The sequence below is a fragment of the Rhinopithecus bieti genome, unplaced genomic scaffold, assembly GCF_001698545.2.
Source record: "Rhinopithecus bieti isolate Rb0 unplaced genomic scaffold, ASM169854v2 scaffold_34876, whole genome shotgun sequence".
Classification (NCBI taxonomy): domain Eukaryota; kingdom Metazoa; phylum Chordata; class Mammalia; order Primates; family Cercopithecidae; genus Rhinopithecus; species Rhinopithecus bieti.
The window spans coordinates 798487-817480 of NW_016814760.1; the positions used below are offsets into that span (position 1 = coordinate 798487).

The 18994-nt window shown below is 42.1% G+C and overlaps 1 protein-coding gene across 12 annotated transcripts in view; it reads right to left on the bottom strand.

The window, feature by feature from the left end:
* The window catches only part of RPS6KC1 (ribosomal protein S6 kinase C1), a 223155-nt gene extending 219659 nt beyond the window's left edge, over positions 1-3496 (bottom strand). For 9 of the 12 annotated variants that reach the window (XR_001881479.1, XM_017851938.1, XM_017851944.1 and 6 more), the window contains exon 1: positions 3220-3478. Coding sequence is in view for 7 of the 12 variants with exons in the window: in XM_017851938.1 (XP_017707427.1) it covers positions 3220-3324 (105 nt within the window). In the remaining 5 variants the exon portion in view is untranslated. Of the gene's footprint in view, positions 1-3219 lie in introns of all 12 variants that reach the window. The other 3 variants (XM_017851939.1, XM_017851937.1, XM_017851949.1) reach the window with 1 other exon arrangement.
* Between the last annotated feature and the right edge of the window lie 15498 nt (positions 3497-18994).

Below are 18994 nucleotides of genomic sequence, written 5' to 3' on the forward strand. Positions count from 1 at the left end.
CCTCAAAATCATCTAAGCTTGCCAGGTTTCAGAGAACTGCAAAAAAGCACACAGGAGATTTAAGAAGATGAAAAAGCTCTTTTGCTATCCAAAATTTAACACTGGTACTTCCAATGATTAAAACTCTACTCCTACAGAAATAACCCTGCAAGGATTAAAAATATAGAAAATTGTTCCTTGAAGCTAGAAGTAAACCAGTAGTAGAAAATATACAGAAGCCATTCTTAATTTTATCTCATGAAGTTCTCTCAAGAGAGCACTATTTACCTAGTTAATTATCCTGAAAAAAGGTGTTTCTCTCCTTAACTCTCAAGAAATATTTTATAATACTAAACAGTTATTTTGAAAGTATGTCTCCATGTTGACTCTCAGATGTTACACTTTAAAAACAAAATCGGTAACAAAAGCAATAAATGAAGACATAAACATATACGGGAAGAAAAAAGGCAGTGTGTGCAATTTTCAAGTTCAAATAACCACAGCAATATGTAACACGCATATATATAAATTTGGTTACTTCTAAGGCAATGTGTTACTTTATCTTCCAGTTTATATTGTCAAAACTTAGTTCAGTAAATAGGTCACAGCTTCAGATATTTAAGATCTGCATTTGGCTGGCGCGGTGGCTCACACCTGTCATCCCAGCACTTTGGGAGGCTGGGGCGGGTGGATCACCTGAGGTCAGGAGTTCGAGACCAGACTGGCCTACATGGCGAAACCTCGTCTCTACAAAAAATAGAAAAATTAGCCAGGCATGGTGGCGGGTGCCTGTAACCCCAGCTACTTGAGTGGCTGAGACAGGAGAATCGTTTGAACCCAGGAGGCGGGGTTACAGTAAGCCAAGATCGCGCCACTGCACTCCAGCCTGGGCAAGAGAGTGAGACCACACCTTGGAAAAAAAAAAAATCTGCATTTGGTTAACCTTCCCTTTTGTAAAGTAACAATACAAATAATTATACTCAGTGCTTCCAATTCAAGTTCCACACACATTCACACCTTCAGGTCTTTATGGACTCTACCCCTTCAACTGTCTACCTTTCATACCCTCTCCTTTTCTGGATTCTTCCCCTCTTTCAACTATCTTGATTGGTACATATTCCCCAATCTCTTGATCCAGAAGCAATCTGTCTTCCCACAGCCCTTTCCTGTAGTGTCTGCTGGAACTTCCGGTGTTATATCACATTTCTTTAAGTATCCTAAACTCTCTTCTACTATGTGTATCCTTGAAAGGAAGATCCATGCTTTATTCAGCCTTATGTCCCTCACAGTATTTAGTGCCTGGATCTAAACATTTATTGGGTGTGCTGCGTACAATGAAGAGGAAAACATTCAACAATGTTTTTCAGGCACTGTGTGCCATGCACATGCATCTTCTTTTATCTATTATTCGATATAAGCAGAAACAAATGTCAATGATAGAGAACTGCTCTAAATCCACTAAGAGACATAGACACGCAACTAAATTAATACAATATAACTTTCTTGTTAAATTAAGGGATAAGTAGGATGCTGTGAGAGAAACATTACGTATGTTGAAAACTGTTCTGATTCCATACACTATGTGTTAGGAAACTAAGTCTGGATTTTCAAAGGGCCCAATGACTAGAAGGTTTCAAGAGTGGTATGATAAGGGCCCCTCAATCTCACAAAATTTCTTACACAACCTGAAACTAACATTCCACCCATATAACAACCTTCTGTGCAAACAGGGAGCAACAAACTTCCCTCTATTCTCCTTACAGCAATCGGCAACAGCAGGTCGGATCTTCTCCTTATCCTTATACAGACATGTTCATCCATACCTCCTTCTCACATTTATCTGAACTGTGCACCATTTCCATACACCACGTGCCACTCCCATGTCCCAAACTGATCTAAATCTATTTAACCTTTAAGATTCTTCTCAGGCTGGGAGCGGTGGCTCACGCCACAGGGAGGCCAAGGCAGGCAGATGGCCTGAGGTCAGGAGTTCAAGATCAGCCTGAGCAAAATGGAGAAACGGGGTCTCTACTAAAAATACAAAAAAATTAGCCGGGCATGGTGGCACATGCCTGTAATCCCAGCTACTCGGGAGACTGAGGCAGGAGAATCACTTGAACCCGGGAAGCAGAGGTTGCAGTGAGCCAAGGTCATGCCATTGCACTCCAGCCTGGGCAACAAGAACAAAATTCTGTCTCAAAAAAAAAAAAGATTCTTCTGAAGGCCTACTTTACATCCTCCAAATGTATACTGAACTATTATTACTTAATATGTACCTCTCCTCTTTAAAAATTGATAATGATAAAGTTAATTCTTAACATTTTATATAACTTGGAGTCTGGCAAAACTGGTTTCGGATCCCAGGCACATCTGCTATTGCCTTGCAATGTAAAGTTGGGTAAGTTACTAAACTTCCTTTAATCTGTTTCCTCATCATTAAAATGAGAATTAAATTGGGTGATGTGTACAAAATGCCTGCTATACACATATTCATGCACACATACGTCACATATATATATATATATTTAATTTTAATTTATTCTTACTTTCCTAGAAGATGCAGACTCTCTTTAAAACTCAAGGAAAAAGCAATGAAACATAAAGTGGTTGGACCAGTTAGTTGATGTAAAGGAGCCTCCCAACTTTAAAATGTGACCTTATGGTAGCTCACACAAGCTACCCTCAGCAGATCTTTTTCACGTCTCCTACTGAAAACGTGAAAACTTAAGGGTTTGACAAAGCCCGGATCCACAGCTCCTAGGTTGGTGGCCTAACACTGACATCTGTCCCAAGAGTCTGTCTTCCTCACAGCAAACCTGATAAAGGTCAAGAGAAAAAATAACTTATATTACATAAGCCAAAGAATACATAAATTAACACTTTTAAGTCTGCATTATCTTCCTGGAGCAAGCAAAACCACTTCTGCAAACTGCGAACTCAAAAGAGAAAGTCCAAACGGGATGGGAACTGAGTCATCAATTTAAAACCATCAACCAGTGACTACCCCACCCCCAGAAAAAAGGCTCTACCACGACCTACTACCGTGAAGCCCTGGGCATACCACACTCAGTCACTACTCCAGAAATCCCAACCTCCGACACGCAAGTCCCGCCAGTAGGTGCAGCACCCAGTCCCACCCTCGGCTCTGAGCCAGAGTCAGGTACCTCACACCAGGGTCCCCACCCCAGATCCTCAGGACCCAATCCAAGCTCCTATCCCAACCCCGACACCCGCACTCACCCGGGCGGTGACCTTATATACTGTGTAGCCCCTCGGGTGTCGCTGGGGCTCGGTAACAGTGTAGAAACGGGCCAGATCGGCACTCCGCTCCCGGTAAGAGGTCATCCTCCCGCCGCCTCTGCCGCCGCCACCGCCCGCCCGGGATCATCAGGGCAACCCGGCGCCGCCGCGGTCCAGGTTCCCCAACGCAGCGACGAGGCGGCGAGGGGGCGGTGGCTCCAAGGCGGCTCCACGGCGGCGCCTCAGCTGCACAGCTCTGCTTCCGGGTCAGCAAAGAAGCTTCCGGGCCAGGCCGTTTCCCGCTTCTAGGGGGAGGGGAGACTACACCCTTAGATTCTAACCCCTTTGGGGCAACTGGGACTGGCCTGTAGTTAAAGATTAAGAGGTCACGCTGCCATCCCCGTCATTGCGGAGACCTCAGGCCTCTCCACCAAAGACGACTTCTTGTACGCTAGCTCCGTCACCTTCTAGATTTTGTGAAAGTTGGTATAACCACGCCACACCAGGAGAGTGTGGTCCTCCCTGCCTCCGCCCCGCCGTAGTACAAACTTAACGTGGAGTGGTGAAGGGATGGAGAGATAGCATAGCCTAGAACCTTCTTTCCTTACCTATTCACGGTCTATCATTTTAAATACCCACAGCAACATCTCATTCTCTGAGACATATTCATTACTTCTTTCTAAGACGAATTTCCTTCCATTGAGCGCCTTTCTGTAACACATCTACACAGCAAGCTCCCAACCCAAAAAGCTCCCAAGCCAGTATCAATCTTTTTAAAATCCCCTCAGGTTCGAAAATCTGGAGTCTGCCTCTGGCTAAAAGAAAGAAAAAAATATATATGTCACTAGAACTCTCCAAGCCACTCACTACAGTTTCCAATTTCAGCTGAAGTTGTTATCAACACTTGGCAATTCCTTTATCTTTTTGTGATTGGGGTTCTTTTCATTCCCCAAAATATTCATTCCAAGTCTTTGCCGTTATCCTAAAGACTCTGTTCCTCTTCCTTTTGCCTCCCTACTCTCTGCACCACCACCCTTCTTACAAGGAAAAAAGAAGAGGAAGAAGCAGCTATAACCATTAGTACCAATTCCTTCATCTTCTCATATTTCCATGCCAGTCTGAGACGTGCACATATTACTTGCTCATTTTTACAACCAATGACTCCACCTGTGATCTGAATCCCACCCTCTTTGGCCGACCTTAAGACTGTTTCAATGACATTCCAAATCTCCTTTCTGTATGTTTAATCTCTTTCTCACCACTGGCTCCTTCTTTTCAACCTACATATATCTAAGTCAGTCTATTAGTCATTCATTAAACCTGAATTCACCACCTACTATGTGCCACACATGATGCCAATTTGGCATTGGAGTTACAAAGATAGTCCCTGTTCTCTGACTGGGCACGGTGGCTCATGCCTGTAATTCCAACACTTTGGGAGGCCAAAGCAGGCTGATCACCTGAGGACAGGAGTTCGAGACCAGCCTGGCCAACATGGTAAAACCCTGTCTCTACTAAAAATACAAAAAATTAGCCATGCGTGGTGGCAGGCACCTGTAATCCCAGCTACTTGGGAGGCTGAGGCAGGAGAATTGTTTGAACCCAGGAGCAAGTTGCGGTGAGCCGAGATCCTGCCATTGCACTTCAGCCTGGGGGACAAGAGCAAGACTTCTCTCAAAAAAAAAAAAAATGTAGATAGTGCCTGTTCTCAAGTACCATCTAGTAGGAAAAATAAAGACATATATTGTGATAAGTACCACGGTGAATGTATATACGGAGTGCTACAGATCATACCAATTCAGAATGAAAGATCACCTAAGGCTTTCTGATAGAAGACTGAATGTTGGAAGAGAGATGGGAGTTAGCCAGGTGAGAAGGGAGTAAAGGACATTATTCATTTTGCCTTCTTTTCTTCCTTTCTTTCTCCTTCCACTCACTGTCAAAGTTGTTTAAGTTGATTTTAAAGTAATCTACATCAATATTGCATCATCACCCATTTATACCCATGTCCAGTTCAATCTGGTTTCACCTCTTTATTGCTACTCTGAAACTGCTCTGAAAATCGTTTCCAATGACCTCAATTTGCCCAATATTTCTGGATTTTGAAAGTCTCTGACCATTTCTACTTTTTAAAACTTTTCTGTGTTCTTAGCACATGAGTCAGCATTATTTCTCTTTTCTCTTTTATACTCAGATAACTCACTCTTTTTTCAGTCTCCTTTGCTGTTTTCTCTTCCTTCCAGAAACTTTCAATATTCTCAAGATTTTGCCTTTGATCCTTTGTTCTTTATTCCCATTGACTTGCAAATGTCTATCTCCCAGCATATCTCTCTTCCAGGACTTGACTTACTTTACCTACATCTTTATTATATATCTACCACTGGAAACAGAACAAATCAAAAGCTCAACATTTTTTCCCCTCATACACCTATTTCTATCTCCATGACTGGTTTTCCTCTCCATTTAATTACATTAGTTAGGTACTTGAGATCATCCTTAGCAACCTCCTCTCCATGATCTCTGAGTTTCTTTGATTTACCAGATACTATTGATTAAAAATTTAAAAAGTGGAAAAACGTGTGCCACGAAAACACTATCAGAAAGACTTAAGACAAAGAAATATGATCAGGAATAAAGGAGGACAAAACTTAAAGAATTCAATTCATAAAGAAGACAGAGCAATTCTAAATGTGTATATACCTAATAACAAAACTAAAATGTAAAAGCAAAACCATTAGAACTAAAAGAAGAAATAGATAAATCCACAAGTATAGTTAAGATTTCAACACTCAGGCCGGACTTGGTGGCACATGCCTGTAATCCTAGCACTTTAGAAGGCTGAAATGGGCAGATCACTTGAGGCCAGGAGTTCAAGACCAGCCTGGCCAACATGGCAAAACCTCATCTCTACTAAAAATACGAAAATTAGCCGGGTGTGGTGGCACATATCTGTAATCCCAGTCGCTTGGGAGGTTGAAGCACAAGAATCACTTGAACCAGGGAGGCGGAGGTTGCAGTGAGCCAAGATCGTGCAACTGCACTCTAGCATGGGCGACAGAGCAAGATTCTGTCTCAAAAAAACAAAAAAGATTTCAACACTCTTCTCTCAGTAATTGACAAAATATGTAAACAAATAAATGAATAAGGATACAGAAAACCTGAAATGCTCTATCAACCAACTCTACCTGATAGACATTTATAGAACACTCCACTCAATAGTAGCAGAAAATGTTTGTTTCAAGCGTACGGAAAACATTCAACAAGTCAGGCCATATCCTGAGCTATAAAATAAATGCTAACAGGCTGGGCACAGTGGCTCATGCATGTAATCCCAGCACTTTGGAAGGCCGAGGGGGGCGGATCACCTGAGGTTGGGAGTTCGAGACCAGTCTGACCAACATGGCAAAACCCTGTCTGCACTAAAAACACAAAATTAGCTGGGCATGGTGGCACATGCCTGTAATCCCAGCTACTCAGGAGGTTGAGGCAGGAGAATCACTTGAACCTGGGAGGCGGAGGTTGCAGTGAGCTGAGATCGCACCATTGTACTACAGTCTGGGCAACAAGAACAAAACTCCATCTCAGTAAATAAATAAGTAAATGTTAACCAATTTTTTAAAACCAATATAAATTGGATTTGCTCTGTGACCTGAAGGAATTAAACAAGAAGTTCATAATAGAAAGTTACCCATAAAATTCGTAAATATTTGGAAAGTAAATACAATTCTAAGGACTCCTGGATCAAAAATAAATGACAAAAGACTTTTAAACATATTTGGAATTGAATGAAAATGGAAGCATGTCATAATGTGTGGGACACAGCTAATGCAGAGCTTAGAGGGAAATGTATAACCTTGATGGCTTATAGTAAACAAGAGGAAGGGTCATGAACTAAGCTTCTACTTTAAGAAGCTAGAGGCCAGGCGCGGTGGCTCAAGCCTGTAATCCCAGCACTTTGGGAGGCCGAGACGGGCGGATCACGAGGTCAGGAGATCAAGACCATCCTGGCTAACATGGTGAAACCCCGTCTCTACTAAAAAATACAAAAAACTAGCCGGGCGAGGTGGCGGGCGCCTGTAGTCCCAGCTACTCGGGAGGCTGAGGCAGGAGAATGGCGTAAACCCGGGAGGTGGAGCTTGCAGTGAGCTGAGATCTGGCCACCACACTCCAGCCTGGGTGACAGAGTGAGACTCCGTCTCGAAAAAAAGAAAAGAAGCTAGAAAAAAAAAAATGTTAAACCCGAGAGCAAGAATAAGGGAAAAAAACATAAACAAAAGAGTAATAACTCAATGACATTTTCTAAAAAAGAGAAAAACAATGAAGTAGAAAAGAGAAAAGCAATAAAGAAAACCAATGAAACCAAAACTGATTCTTTGTTGGGGGGATCTCCAAAAGTTCACTGCTCTGCATAAACTATGAAAAACCTAACAAAACTCTCAGTATTAACTCTTTCAGAACTCTGGAAACTAACCAAAAGCTTACAGCAACCCAGGAGCACTTACTTAAGAAAATAGGCTGAATCGCAGCTGGGAACGGTGGCTCATACCTGTAATTCCAACACTTTGGGAGGCCGAGGCAGGTGGATCATGAGGTCAGGAGTTCGAGACCATCCTGGCCAACATGGTAAAACTTCGTCTCTTCTAAATATACAAAAACTTAGCCAGGTGTGGTAGTGGGCACCTGTAGTCCCAGCTACTCAGGAGACCGAGGCAGGAGAATCACTTGAACCCGGGAGACGGAGGTTGCAGTGAGCTGAGATCACACCACTGCACTCCAGCCTGGGCGACAGAACGAGACTCTGTCTCAAAAAAGAAAAAAAGAAAAAGAAAATAGGCTGAATCTCTAAGAACAGCAAACTTTCTGGCATTTTGACTTACCCTAGGCCCATCCCCTGCTCCTCAGCTCAGGGATATCCTTGAAAATAACAGCCAACATTCCTAGAACCAGTTCTGAGGGAGAAGAGACCTCATTTTTATAAAATAGTAATGATTACTATAAATAAATAAATAAATATTTGGTCTTATTTGTCTGGTGGCTTTCAGAAAACCAACTCAAAAGGCTTATCTTCACCTTGTCCCAATGCTGAAGCCGTTAACCAGGGGACATTTTTCCACAATATTTATAGGTAAATGTGTTTGTCATTGCTGCCTGAAGTAATGGATGACAGCTGAGCAAACAATCAACTGCCTAAGAAGCTTGAGAGAAAAGGCTGGAGAGTGAAAAGCTTTGGAAGAATAAGGGCCTTGAAAAGTTCCAATATATTCCTGAGAATCTAGAAGACCATGCACATGACCAGAGCTATGTGGATGCTCAGGAAAGACTTGAGAAGGCTTTAAGCTTTCACATCTGGCCAACCTTGAAGCTCTGTACAAGCAAGATGAGAAGGCTAAGGCAGGGTTGTAAACTGCCTGGCTGAGTGTTGAAGATGCACACCTGCATAAAAACAGGCCTCTGCTGGGTGCAGTGGCTCACACCTATAATCCCAGCACTTTGAGAAGCTGAGGCAGGTGAATTACTTGAGCCCAGGAGTTCGAGACCAGCCTGGGAAACACAGTGAGGCCCCATCTCTACAAGAAAATGCAAAAAAAAAAAAAATTGGCAGGGCATAGTGGTGTTAGGAAAAGGGCTTGTGGGGTGCCTGTATAAACTGGCCATAAAAATATGGACAATAAGTCATGGAAAGCCACAAGAGGCCTCTGAGGAGGAAAGCCTCCTAATTGCCATCATGTTCCCATGCTCAGAGCAAGACCTGCTCTCTTCTCTGTAAACAGTGTTCAAGGAGAAAGACACTCCTTTGAAACACTGCAATGTGGACAGACATGCAAGCTCCTAGGTAAGCCCGCTCCCACTAGCTACTCTCCAATAAGTTAAAGATGTGCTGTTTGAGCACAAAAGTGATTCATTTAAACAGCTATTGCTCTAAATTACGCCTATGACGCACTGCCACCCTTTCACTGTTTCACTGTGAACATCTGCTTCTTAGATCTAAGTGACTGTTCTCAATAAATAGTGTGGAGACCAGAGCCCTGAACCTTTTGCAGCCTCCATGTTGCAACTGGCCCCCTGGCTCCCACCTTTATAAACTCTTAAACTGTCTCTTCTCATGCGGGAAAACGGCTTGTGGGGTGCCTGTATAAACTGGCCATAAAAATATGGGACAATAAGTCCTGGAAAGCCACAGGAGGACTCTGAGGAGGAAAGCCTCCTAATTGCCATCATGTTCCCATGCTCAGAGCAAGACCCGCTCTCTTATCTGTAAACACTGTTTTCAAAGCGAAAGACACTCCTTTAAAACACTGAAATGTAGACAGACATGCAGGCTCCTATTTAAGTCGCTCCCACTAGCTACTCTCCGATAAGTTAAAGATATGCTGTTTGAGCACAAAAAGGATTCATTTAAACAGCTATTGCTATAAATTATGCCTATGACACACTGCCACTCTTTCACTGTTTCACCCTAAACATCTGCTTCTTAAATCTAAGTAATTGTACTTAATAAATAGTATAGAGACCAGAGCTCTGAACCTTTTGCAGCCTCCATTTTGCAACTGGCCCCCTGGCTCCCACCTTTATAGACTCTTAACCTGTCTCTTCTCATTCCTTTGTCACCACCAGACTTTGAGTACCCTATGGGTGTTGTTGAGGCTGGTCCCCAACATAGTGGTGTACACCTGTAGTCCCAGCTACTCAGGAGGCTGAAACAAGAGAATTGCTGGAGCCTGGGAGGCAGAGGTTGTGGTGAGTCAAGATCATGCCACTGCATGCCAGCCTGGACGATAGAGCAAGACTGTGTCTCAAAATAAATAAGTAAATAAAAACGAAAACTAAAATAAGGCCAGGCATTGTGGCTCATGCCTGTAATCCCAGCACTTTGGAGTCTGAGGTAGGTGGATCGCTTGAGCCCAGGAGTCTGAGACTAGCCTGGGCAATACAGTGAGACCCTGTCACTATAAAAAATAAAATAAAATAAAATAAAACAAGGCCTCTCTGCAAAGACTGGAAGCTATTTTTTTGGTTCCAGCATCTAAGGAAATCACTGTCCAATCATTTGCTGTCCAATCTCTGCCTAATTAATAAGCCAACAGAACAGAGACTTTAGTGGCCACACACAACAAATAACAGACTTAACAAAATTAGTTCAGAAAACTAAACAAACAACTACTACAATAAGCACTAACAATGAACTCTGGGAAGGAGAGATACTCTGACTTTCAGAGTTGTCATGTTAGAACATGTAAAACAATTTTCAATTAAAATTTATGAAGCATTTTAAGAAACAAAAGTATGACCCATATACACAGATAAAAAGGCAGTCAATTAAAACCTATGTCCATGAGGAAGCTCAGATGTTGGTGCTGATAGACAAAAATTTTAAATTGGCTATTTTAAATACATCCAAAAAGCCAAAGAAAACCACATCTAAAGGAACCAAAGACAAAGACAAAACTGACTCAAGAAGAAAGAAAAGCCAGAATAGACCAGTGAAGACATTAAGTCTGTATCCAAAAATGTCAACAAAACCTAGGATTAGAAGCTTTTTCCAATGAATTCAGTGAAACTGAATGTTAAAAAGAATTAACGCCCGTCTTTCTCAAACTCCGTCAAATAAAAGAAGAAAAGAGAACACTTTCCAACTCATTTTATGAGGCCAGTATTACCCAGGTAACACAGCCAAATAATCAGAAGAAAAAAAATTTCCTTGTGAATATCCTCAACTAAAAACTCGCAGACCAAATCGAGCAGCATAGTAAAAGGATTATGTGACATGACCATGTGGGATTTATCCCCGAAATGCAAAGTTAGTTCAATATATGAAAATAAATCAATGTAGTACACCATATTGATGGTATAAAGGGAAAAAATACAGGATCATCTCAACAGATGCAGAAAAGACATTTGACAAAGTCCAACATCCTTTCATGATAAGAAAACACAACCAACTAGGAATAGAAGGTGAACTTTCTGAAACTGAAAAAAGGCATTGATGAAAAACCCACAGCTAACATCATTCTCAGTGGTGAAAACTGAAAGCTTTCCCCAAAGCAGGAGCAAGACAAGGATGTCCACTCTTCCACATCCATTCAATATTGTATTGGTACTTCTGGCCGAGGCAATTAGACAAGAAAAAGAAATAAAAGTCATCCAGGTTGGAAAGGTAGAAGTTAAACAATCTTTATTGTCAGAAGATATGATTTTTTTTTTTTAATTGAGACAGGACCTCACTCTGTCACCCAGGCTGGACTGCAGTGGTGCAATCTTGACTCATCACAACCTCAACATCCCGAGCTCAAGTGATCCTCCCACCTCAGCCTCCAAAGTAGCTAAGATTACAGGTGTGCACCACCATGCCCAGCTAATTTTTGTATTTTTTGTGGAGATGGAGTCTCACCGTGTTGCCCAGACTGGTCCTGAACTCCTGGATTCAAGCAATTTGCCTGCCTTGGCCTCTCAAAGTGCTGGAACTACAGGTGTGAGCCACAGCACCCAGCCAAAGTTGTTTGTTTTTAGTTTTTGTTGTTGTTGTTGTTGTTGTTGTTGTTTGTCTTTTTAAAATCATGGCTCACTGAAGCCTCAACCCACCCTCTCATCTCCCCCAACCCTCTACCTCTGCTTCAGGTGATCTTCCCACCTCGGCCTCCCCAGTAACTGGGACTACAGGTACGCACCACCATGCCCGACTAATTTTCATATTTTTTGTAGAGATGTGGTTTTGCTATGTTGCCCAGGGTGATCTCAAACTCCTGGGATCAAGTGATCCACCCACCTCAACTTTCCAAAGTGCTGGGATTACAAGCGTGAACCACCAAACCCAGCCAACATGATCTTATATACAGAAAACTCTAAAGAATCTACACACACTCTCAAAAAGCTTTTAGAGCCAAAGAATAAGTTTAGCAAAGTTGAAATATACAAGACCCCTATATGAAAATTAATTATATTTCTATACTCTAACAATGAACAATCCAAAAATGAAATTAAGAAAATAATTCTACTTAAAATACTGTCAAAAATAATAAAGTATTTGGAAATTTATTTATTTATTAATTTAATTTATTTTAGAGACGGAGTCCCACTCTATCATCCAGGCTGGAGTGCAGCAGTGCAATCTCAGCTCACTGCAATCTCCTCCTCCCAGGTTCAAGCAATTCTCCCACCTCAGCTTCCCAAGTAGCTGGGACTACAGGCATGTGCCACCACACCCGGCTAATGGGAATAAATTTAACAAAGGAAATGTAATGCTTGTACACCTAAAATAATAAAATATTGAAAGTCATTAAGATGGCAATACTCCCCAAACTGAATACATATTCAGTGTGATCCCTATTTTCAACTTTTTCTTTTTAACAGAAAGGAGCAAGATAATCTTTAAATTCATATGGAAATGCAAAGGACTCTGAAAAGCAAAACAATCTTAATAAAGATCGGAGAATCTACATGTCCTGATTTCAAAACTCACTACAAAGCTACAGTAATCTCGGCAGTGTGATATTGGCATAAAGGTAACTGTATAGATAATGGCATAGGGTTGTGAGTTCAGACATACATCCATACGTTTTCAGTCAAGCGATTTTCAACAAAGAGCAATCAATAGGAAGGAGAGATGGGGAGAGCAGAGAAATAGTCTTCAACAAATGGTGCTAGGAAGACTAGATATTCACATGTAAAATAATGAATTTAGACCCCTCCTAACACCACATACTAAAACTAACTCAAAATAGATTAAAGATGGAAATGTAAGAGGTAAAAGCATAAAGCTCTTAGAAGGAAACGCAAGTATATCTTCATGGCCTTGTAATAGGAAATGGTTTGCTATGACACCAAAAAGCACAAGCAGCCAAAGTAAAAATAGATAAATTGGAATTCATCAAAATTAAAAGCTTTGTGTGTCAAAGAACACTATCAAAGTGAAAGGAGAATCCACAGAATGGGAGAAAATATATGCAAATCATGTATCTGACAAGAGTCTAGTATCCAGAATATATAAAGAACTCTTTCAACCCAACAATAGAGGGATAAATAACTCAATTTTAAAATAGGCAAATGATCTGAAAATGTTTCTCTAAAGAATCTATACCAATGGCCAATAAGCACATGAAAAGATGTAGCATTAGTCATCAGGGAAATGTACATCAAAACCACAATGAGCTACACATTCACATTCATTAGGATGGTGTTATGGGCTGAACTGTGTCCCCGCAGAATTCATATACGGAAAAGTTCTGCCTGAAGTACCTCGGAATGTGACTGTATTTAAAGATAGAGCCATTAAAGAGGCAATCAAGGTAAAATGAAATTATATGGATGAGCCCTTGTCCAACATGACTTATGTCCTTACAAGAAGAGGAAACTAGGGCACAGAGGAAAGACCATTTGAAGACACAGATGATAGGCATCTATGGGCATGTTGTACCCCAATTAGTATTAGTAAATTAAAAAGCCAGGAAGAGAAGCCCTCAGAAGAAAACAGCCCTGCTGACACCTTGATCTTGAACTTCTTTTTTTTTTTTTTGAGACGGACTCTCACACTGTCACCCAGCCTGGAGTGCAGCGGCACCATCTCGGCTCACTGCAACCTCTATCTCCCGGGTTCAAATGATTCTCCTGCCTCAGCCTCCTGAATATCTGAGATTACAGAGGCCCACCACCATGCCCGGCTAATTTTTTTATATTTTTAGTAGAGATGGGGTTTCACCATGTTGGCCAGGCTAGTCTCAAACTCCTGACCTCGTGATCCTCCCACCTTGCCTGGAATTACAGGCATGAGCCACCCAGCCTTGATCTTTAACTTTTTTTTCTTTTTTTGGAGACAGAGTATTGCTCTGTCAGCCAGGTTGGATCTTGAACTTCTTGTCCTCCAGAATCATGGGAAAGTTAAGTTCTATTGTTTAACACACCTTGTCTGTGGTACTTTATGACAGTCCTGGGAAACAAAATACAGGTGGCTTTTTCTTTTCCTTTGAAAAAAAATGAGGCTCACTCTGTTGCCCAAGCTGGAGTGCAGTGGGGCCATCTCAGCTCACTGCAACCTCCACCTCCCAGATTCAAGTGATTCTCCTGCCTCAGTCTCCTGAGTAGCTGGGATTACAGGCGCACACCACAACGCGCAGCCAATTTTTTTTTTTTTTCTTCCTCTGTCGCCCAGGCTGGAGTGCAGCGGCGAGATCTGGGCTCACTGCAACCTCCACTTCCCGGGTTCAAGCGATTCTCCTGCCTCTGAGTAGCTGGGATTACAGGCGCCTGCCTCTGTGTCTCGCCTGGCTGACACAGCTGAGCCTAACTCTTCTCCTGGTCAGGGCTGTCCTAGAAAGTGGCTCTCATGATAGGAATAAACTGGACACAGGTCAATCATGGAGCCACATGGGCATCTGCAATATAAACAAGTTTCCTTTCAGCGGGACACATTGCAGACCAGTCATTTAGGTGTTAGGCTGCCTTCCAGGATAAAGAAGTATCCCATGAAAGGCATACTGTAAATATCCAAGAGCAAATCTCTTGGTTTTCCACCAGGACAGGGCTAGAATTCATAGCCACTCTGCAGAGACAACCTCAAGACCAAATTAGAGGAAAATACATCAAATCCAGTTTTAGCAGAAATGGATGCTTTGTCACTCAGGTGAGTTTTGGAGATATTTGGACCTACATGCTCGCTCTAAGCTCTCTTTTTTTTTTTTTTTTTTTTTTTTGCGATGGAGTCTTGCTTTGTTGCCCAGGCTGGCATGCAGTGGCATGATCTTGGCTCACTGCAACCTTCGCCTCCTGGGTTCAAGCGATTCTCCTGCCTCAGCCTCCTGAGTAGCTGGGACTACAGGCATTTACCACCAAACCCAGCTAATTTTTGTATTTTTAGTAGAGACAGGGTTTCTCCATGTTGTTCAGGCTGGTCTTGAACTCCCGACCTCCATGATCCGCCCCACCTTGGCCTGCACCCGAAGTTCTGGGATTAGCAAGCGTGAGCCACGCGGCACCTGGCCCGAGCATGCAAGTTTTAAAAACATAAACTATACTAGTCAAACAAGTTTTATCTCCTAGATGGTTAGAGGTCATAATACTAAAATTCCAACCCTAGGAGGCTGTAATACATAATGAAAATAAATTGGTTAATGCATTCATTAATGAAAGAAAAACAGAGGGGAAAATGCATACTTAACTTTTTCATTTATTTGGGCTTCTGTGATATTTTTGATACTTGGCCTGACTTGTTAAAAAGTAATCATGGCAATCATCTGAAGTTGCCATAGAGCCCAATTCAAACAATGATTGGTAAGAATGAGTAAAATTAGGCTAATGTAATAATACAGAATCTTTTTTCATAACTTGCAATCTTAGCTATATTATATGGATAGATATCATGAAATGTCCTGAGTCATTTCTGAGTAAGTTAAAATACTGAAACATTAATTGTTGAACTTAATTTAAAAATATAGGCTGGACGTGGTGGCTGCACGCCTGTAATCCCAAGCCACTTTGGGAGGTCAGAGGGCCAGCGCCCCGGCATCACGAGGTCAGGAGATCAACCATCCTGGCTAACATGTGAAACCCTGTCTCTACCCGAAAAAACAACAAAAAATTAGTTAGCGGGTGTGGTGGCGGGCGCCGCTGTAGTCCGCAGCTACTGGTCGGAGGCCCTAAAGGTAGAGAATGGTGTTGAACCCTGGGAGGGCGGAGCCTTTGCAGTGAGCCGAGGTCGCGCCAGCTGGCACTCCCAGCCTGGGTGAGCAAAGCAAGAACCGTCTCAAAAAAAAAAAGAATTTAAAAATAATATACTGGCATCTGTTTTTGTTAAGCAGTATAAAGAGGGCTAACATATTTGGATCTGTTTAATTAACATGGAAATGGCGGAAACATATTTCTAGAAATATATGAAAATGGTGAATGCTGATATAAGACAGTGTAACGACTGTTAAATGAAAATTATAGAAGGGCCATGAGGTTGATGAGCTTCAATGCTTTAGCCTTTACCCAAGAGCATCAGAAAAGACCCCCATCCATAATGAGACTCTTCCGCTCTCTTAATTTTCTTTGCTTATAACTACCTCTTTCACTGCAGGATCAATGTGAATTAAGAATTTCACAATCAGTAGGTTCCTGCAACAACTAGAAGGCTGAGATCTGGTCCATGTCAAACCTGGAATCTTTACATGGCTTTAAAGATTCAAATTAGTTCACCCATTGGGCTAACTTTACAACATCCCTAAATGCCACTGTTTTTTTCAAATTGTTAACTCATGGTCTGCTCTTATAGAGTTTAAACTGTCTGGTTCCACACTTTGTTCATTTCCCTGTTTTTAATTTAACCCTGTCATAGGAATGCTAGATTATCTGCTAAATGAATAGGAATGAGTTCTGTGGCAGTTGCTGACATTTCTTGTTGCACATGGATAAATACATCAGATATGTTGAGCCTTATTTGCAAAAATAACCAAACCCCAGGCTACTGTAAAATGAGTAGACCCTCATCTGGCCTCGCTCCTGTGATCTAATCGAATTTAGTTGGTTTGGTTATGGGGACGGGCCTGGCTCAGCCGCGATACTCCCAAACTTCGGATTACTCTTCTGATAATCATAATAGTAAGTCTCTCTGGTAATGCCTGTATTTCCATTCAAAAAGCTTTAAATGTTTGCATGCAGTCATCCATCAAATGTCCAAATAATCTCTCTTTGGCTGGAACACAGAAAATGTATGATCTTGAGGACATTGTAACCTATGAATGGTGGTATTGAGACTGGAAACCCAGAGTGCTGGTAACTTGAGAGTAGCACAACACCCTAAAGTTTGGTCACACCACCACCTATGGAAGAGCCCTGACCAAAAAAGGAAAGAATTGTTGAACAAGTTATGAAGGTCGTTGTTTGAACTGGCTCTGCAATGGGCCCAAACAAGACCAAAACGCAAAAGGAGTCACTCACCCTCAATGCCACCTAACCCAAACCTGAAACTTTAAGGAAGTAACATAGGTTCCAAATAATACCAGTTTCTTTTCTTGAAAACCAGAGATTCTAGTCCCTGAGTCATCATAGTAAGGAAGTCTCTTCGACTTATCCTTTAACAAAAAAAAGTAACCTGATTGTTTACCATTTAGGTTTTTTGTCTGTTGTTGTCTTTGCTTGTTTTTTTCCCCGAGACGGAGTTTCGCTCTTGTTGCCGCAGGTTGTAAGTACAAGGCGCTTGTACTCCACTCCAGCTCACTGCAACCTCCACCTCGCCAGGTTCAAGCATCTCCTGCTCAGCCTCCCCGAATAGCTGGGATTACAAGTGTGGCACTACCATGCCCAGCTAATTTTTTGCATTTTTGTGGACAAGTGTTTCACCAAGTTGCGCCGGCCCTGGTCTTGAACTCCTGAACTCAGGTATCCACCTGTCCGCAGCCTCGCCAAAGTGCTGGGATTACAGGTGTGCCCACCATGCCTTGGCCAAGTTTTTTTTTCTATTGTTTTCTTGTTTTGTTTCCTTGTTCCCATCTTACAAAACCCATTTTTTCTGGTTTTTTTTTTTTTTTTTTTTTTGAGATGGAGTCTCGCTCTGCGGCCCAGCCCTGGAGTGCAGTGGCCAGATCTGCAAGCTCACTGCAAGCTCGCGCTCACGGGTTTTACGGCCATTCCCTGCCTCAGCCTCCGAGTAGCTGGACTACAGGCGCCTGCTACCTCGCCCAGCTAGTTTTGTATTTTTTAGTAGAGACGGGGTTTCACCGTGTTAGCCAGGATGGTCTCGATCTCCTGACCTCGTGATCCGCCCGTCTCGGCCTCCCAAAGTGCTGGGATTACAGGCTTGAGCCACCGCGCCCCGCCCCCATTTTTCTGTTATTGGCCAATGGAAGCTCTTTTTTTTTTTTTTTTTTTTTTTTTTTTGAGACGGAGTCTAGCTCTGTCACCCGGGCTGGAATACAATGGCGCTATCTCAGCTCACTGCAACCTACGCCTCCCGCGTTCAAGCGGTTCTCCTGCCTCAGCCTCCTGAGTAGCTGGGACTCCAGGCGTGCGCCACTACGCCCAGCTAATTTTTGTAATTTTGGAGAGATGGGGTTTCTCCATGTTGGTTGGTCAGTATGGTCTCCTTCTCTTGACCTCGTCATCCGCCGCCTCGACCTCCCAAAGTGCTGGGATTACAGGCGTGAGCCACCGCACCCGGCCGGAAGTTCTAATTGTATTTTGTAGAATGAAGGCTGTCCAGATTAATGAATCACAAATAAAAGGCAATTAATGTATAACTAAATTAAATATATTACAATAATATCTTTTTTTTTGTTTTTGCCAATTGAAGTCATTGATAGATCTGAGCTTCTGACCAGAATAACAAATCTTACCATATTAAGCTTATATGTTATCAATCAAAACGAAGACACTTGAGGTTTTGGTGAACTTTTGCTTTATGGCTGTGAATTTTTCTTCCATTTCTATTAGATTTTTTTCAAAATATTATAATAACTCAAAGAATCCCTTAAATCATTTTTTTAACCTCCAGTATTCCAGACACCCAAGGTTTAGATATCAATAAACGAAACATTCATTAAAAGGAACAAAAGGATACATACCTTACTCCTTGATGTTAATTGTCCTCAAGAACATACACTACTTCCAGATCAATATCTAGCTTTGGCATGGGCAGAGGCAGAATACGTGACCACCAAATAGCCATTTATTCATTCATTATTTAACAAACAATAGACATGGTTTCTCTCCTCAAATGGGTATCAGACAATCACAGAAAGCACTTTTGCTGTTTCTTACATGCAGCTTTCTCATTTCTCCTCTGACTTTCCATTGCTCAGCCTCTTCA